The sequence below is a fragment of the Solanum pennellii genome, chromosome 8 (assembly GCF_001406875.1).
Source record: "Solanum pennellii chromosome 8, SPENNV200".
NCBI classification, from domain to species: Eukaryota; Viridiplantae; Streptophyta; class Magnoliopsida; order Solanales; family Solanaceae; genus Solanum; species Solanum pennellii.
Genome location: NC_028644.1, coordinates 56,746,741 through 56,750,262, shown reverse-complemented (window position 1 = coordinate 56,750,262; position 3,522 = coordinate 56,746,741). Strand labels below are relative to the sequence as shown.

The 3,522-nt window shown below is 30.0% G+C and overlaps 1 protein-coding gene across 1 annotated transcript; it reads right to left on the bottom strand.

The window, feature by feature from the left end:
- Positions 1-220: 220 nt before the first annotated feature.
- Positions 221-2,372, bottom strand: LOC114078321 (LOB domain-containing protein 12-like). Its single transcript, XM_027918938.1, has 2 exons — positions 1,563-2,372; positions 221-260 (listed from the first exon to the last, which is right to left on the bottom strand). Exons 1-2 carry the CDS (start codon positions 2,357-2,359, stop codon positions 221-223), a joined length of 837 nt encoding a protein of 278 aa, XP_027774739.1. The 5' UTR covers positions 2,360-2,372.
- Between the last annotated feature and the right edge of the window lie 1,150 nt (positions 2,373-3,522).

Sequence of the window (3,522 nt, the reverse complement as noted above, 5' to 3'; positions counted from 1 at the left end):
AGAATTATTGTAAGTAATAGCACTTGTTCTCTTTTCTACTTTCCAAGTCCAAAGTACCTCTATCATCTAAACATAAATAAAAATAATCCTTGTTGTAGCAAGATCTCTCATCACATCCTTGTAGCATAATTAATCCTTTCTCTACCTGCATAAGAGTGAGTATAACAACCAAGAAGATAGGTTATACACGTGTTTGTGAAGATAGAAAGAGCGTCTACGCTCAATTAACTCGTGTGTTCGATACAACCTTGTCATCATCGCTGCAAATGCCCAAAATATAAACAAATTCCATCAGTGCAAAGTCAAAATTTCGTTACAATTGTCAATAACACATTATATACGTATATTTTTCTCCTGTAACAAAGTAACTAAATGTCTGCTAAAGAGATGCAGTATCCTAAATTTCCATTATATCATCCTGCTAAAATATAAACAAAGACAAAGTTCAAAATTTAGGATGGGAAACCATTCTAATTCTTGTAATTGAACTTCAAGCGTTTCATTCCAGTGTTTGTACAAACTTGGGACATGTTTTTTTTTTTGTGTGTTGTAGTTACATTTACGACATTTTAATACTACATGTCACAAAGTGTGTGATAAATAATCCTACTTTTTGAGTTAAACAGATGGGGTCCAAAAGTAGACAACAACTTTTATTCTTATAAAGTCGAAAAAAAGTCATATTTATCCTTGTACTTATGAAATGTTGGGTTAGGGAACATCCGAGTGATTGCCTTCACGAATTCACACACCCCAACGATTATACTTATCTTTTGTCACACTTCTTTGATATGTCTGTATCTGTTATTCAACTTATGTTCCCTCTTGTATCATCCTTTATCATTTATGTAGCACACCTACATAGCTATATTCTAATTAGAATTTCTCCTAAATTAATTATTATACCCACACATTTAAGCCATAAAATCCACTCCTAATACCCTTTCTTTGTCACTCACTTTCCCTTGAGAAAAAAACAGTTGTTATTTATAAGGAAAAACCAAGGGTTTTTATCATGGATTTAGCATTGTTTTACTCTATGGTTTTATTATACTATGTTTGAATTAAAATAAATTTATGACGAGCAGCACAAACTTTATGAATGTCGTATAACCATCTAGCAAATCTAGTTTTTAGGACTTAACGAATGCTCTTAGCAGCATTATGGAGGGATATTAGTTGTCCTCTTCTACATTGGTATCATTGACAATCCCTTAGCTCCATTCGTAAATCATTCCCCTATATGCTTTTGGTTGGTCCAACAAAAACTCTTTTAACTGCAAATTCAGTACGATATGATAGAGCCCTTTTCTAAAAGTATAAAAGCAAATATGATCCTCTTGAAAAGACATAATTTTCTTTAATTGGATCACGCCTTTTAACTTTGTATTGATTTTTTTTCCTAATCCCTTAGCTCCATTCATAATCATGCACCTTTCTATTAGAAATAATTTAATAGTTATTCTATATTCTAATTATTCATAAGAAACTTAATGCGTTTCAAAAATAAAGAATAAAACTAAAAATAATATATAAAGGAAAAACATAATTAATTAACATACCTTGCTAATGCTTTGCCTTGACAATTCTTTCCAAAATATGGCTTCAAATCCCCATTTTCAACCACAGATTGTTTGTCTTTCGAGCTTGAAATTGCTACTTTAGTTTCAAATTCACCTGGTTTCACTGCAAATTCGTCTTTGAAATCGTCGAGTAGCTCTATTTTAATTATTTGACTATTTAATGAGCTAATACTATTAATTCTTTTAGATGACTCACCAAATCCACTCATACTATAGTCACCAAATCCGTCAATTTCTTCCGATCGATGGAATCCTCCGATACTATTCATTACTTGAACATTATTAGTATTCGTATTGACAGTCGTCCTATTGATATTATTTTGTATATCAACAGCTTGTACCCGGAAAATCTCATTGTAAGTAAATTGCAATTCCGTCTCATAAAAATTAATTAGCCGTTGGAGATTCATAATTATTCTGTAACATCCTCCAACAGGATCACCAGCACGAATATTAGCTTCAAATATTAGCGATTTCATCGTGGTGTCTCTCTGAAACGGCTGAACATTTTTCAATAACTTCAATAGGTTACTAACACCGAAAAGCTTATGAACATTCAAAAATTCCTTGTTTCGTTCGACAGGAAAATAAGGGGCTAACAAACAGTCCGGCGCACACCTTCTCCTTTGATATTTACACGCCGCACAAGCTTGCGATCCATTTCCTCCGCTTCCACCGCCAGCGCCCCGATGAGCAACCCTTGTAATAGTAGTACTTGTTGTTGTGTTGAGAGGAGAAGAAGAAACATTTTGATTGTGGTTCACAATATGTGTCATGGTTCATATCCGTGCTCCCTTGTTTTCTCTGCCAGAATCTAGCAGTATTGTTTTAGAGGCAAACATCTCATCATGTCCTCAACAAATAAATAAGTGTGTGCATAATTTTCGGTAAAACGTGGTTTACATGGCAAGTAACGTGGTTTATGTTTTTTTTTAACCATATATGATTTACTATCTATAATAAGCTTATCTCCATTTTGGTAAATTTGTCTAAAATGAAGTCTACCTTGTATAGGAATTTTAGTTGGTAATTTTTGAACATGGTAAGATTATTCAAAGTTTCTAGGAAAATCGACATTAATATTGTATTGTTATGAGCATTGACTTATAAGTCCTACTCCCTATCTAATTAGACTTCTATGTTTTTTTTTCCATAACTAAACGACAAGACTTCTATGCTGTTGTTGAAAATGTTTGTCATTGTTCATATCCGTTTATCATTATTTATTAGAAAAATAATTATTTGTATTTCGTAACAACACTATTTTCTCGATTTTAATTTATATTGCACGTTCGAATAAAAATTATTATACTTTACAAATAAGCAAGCATTTAATAATTATAACTATAATTAATTTTCAAATCCAAAAAAAATTGTCATATATTATTTTTTTAAGAAAAAATTATGATTTGATTATTATTCTAATATTAAAGTTTTAAAAAGTAATTAAAATGAAAGCCATTAGTTATTTTTACTTATTTGTAAAATAAAATAATTTTTAATATTAGTATTTTATAATTGACTAAAATTTTACTTCTTACATATTCTTTTATAGGAATTATATTAAAATTCTTAACCTTTAAAATTTGTAAAATCAATTACAATTTGATAATTTATAAAGACTACTTAACACTGGCGATGATTAAAAAAATGTCACATCAATATAATCAAATTTTCCTATGAAAAACCGCATGGCCTCAAGCAGCACGTCCTGTGGACGTTAATTACTGCATGTGCATCTATAATGGACTTCTTAAGAAATTCCAATTCAAATCATTTAAACCATAATAATCAATCAATCAATATATATTATATAAATGAATATCTTCATTCCGTCTATGTGGTATATCTTAATGATAAGAAAAATATATATATTTTTGAAAGAATTAGTGTTTTTTAATATTTTTTACACAATAATATTATATATATATATATATAT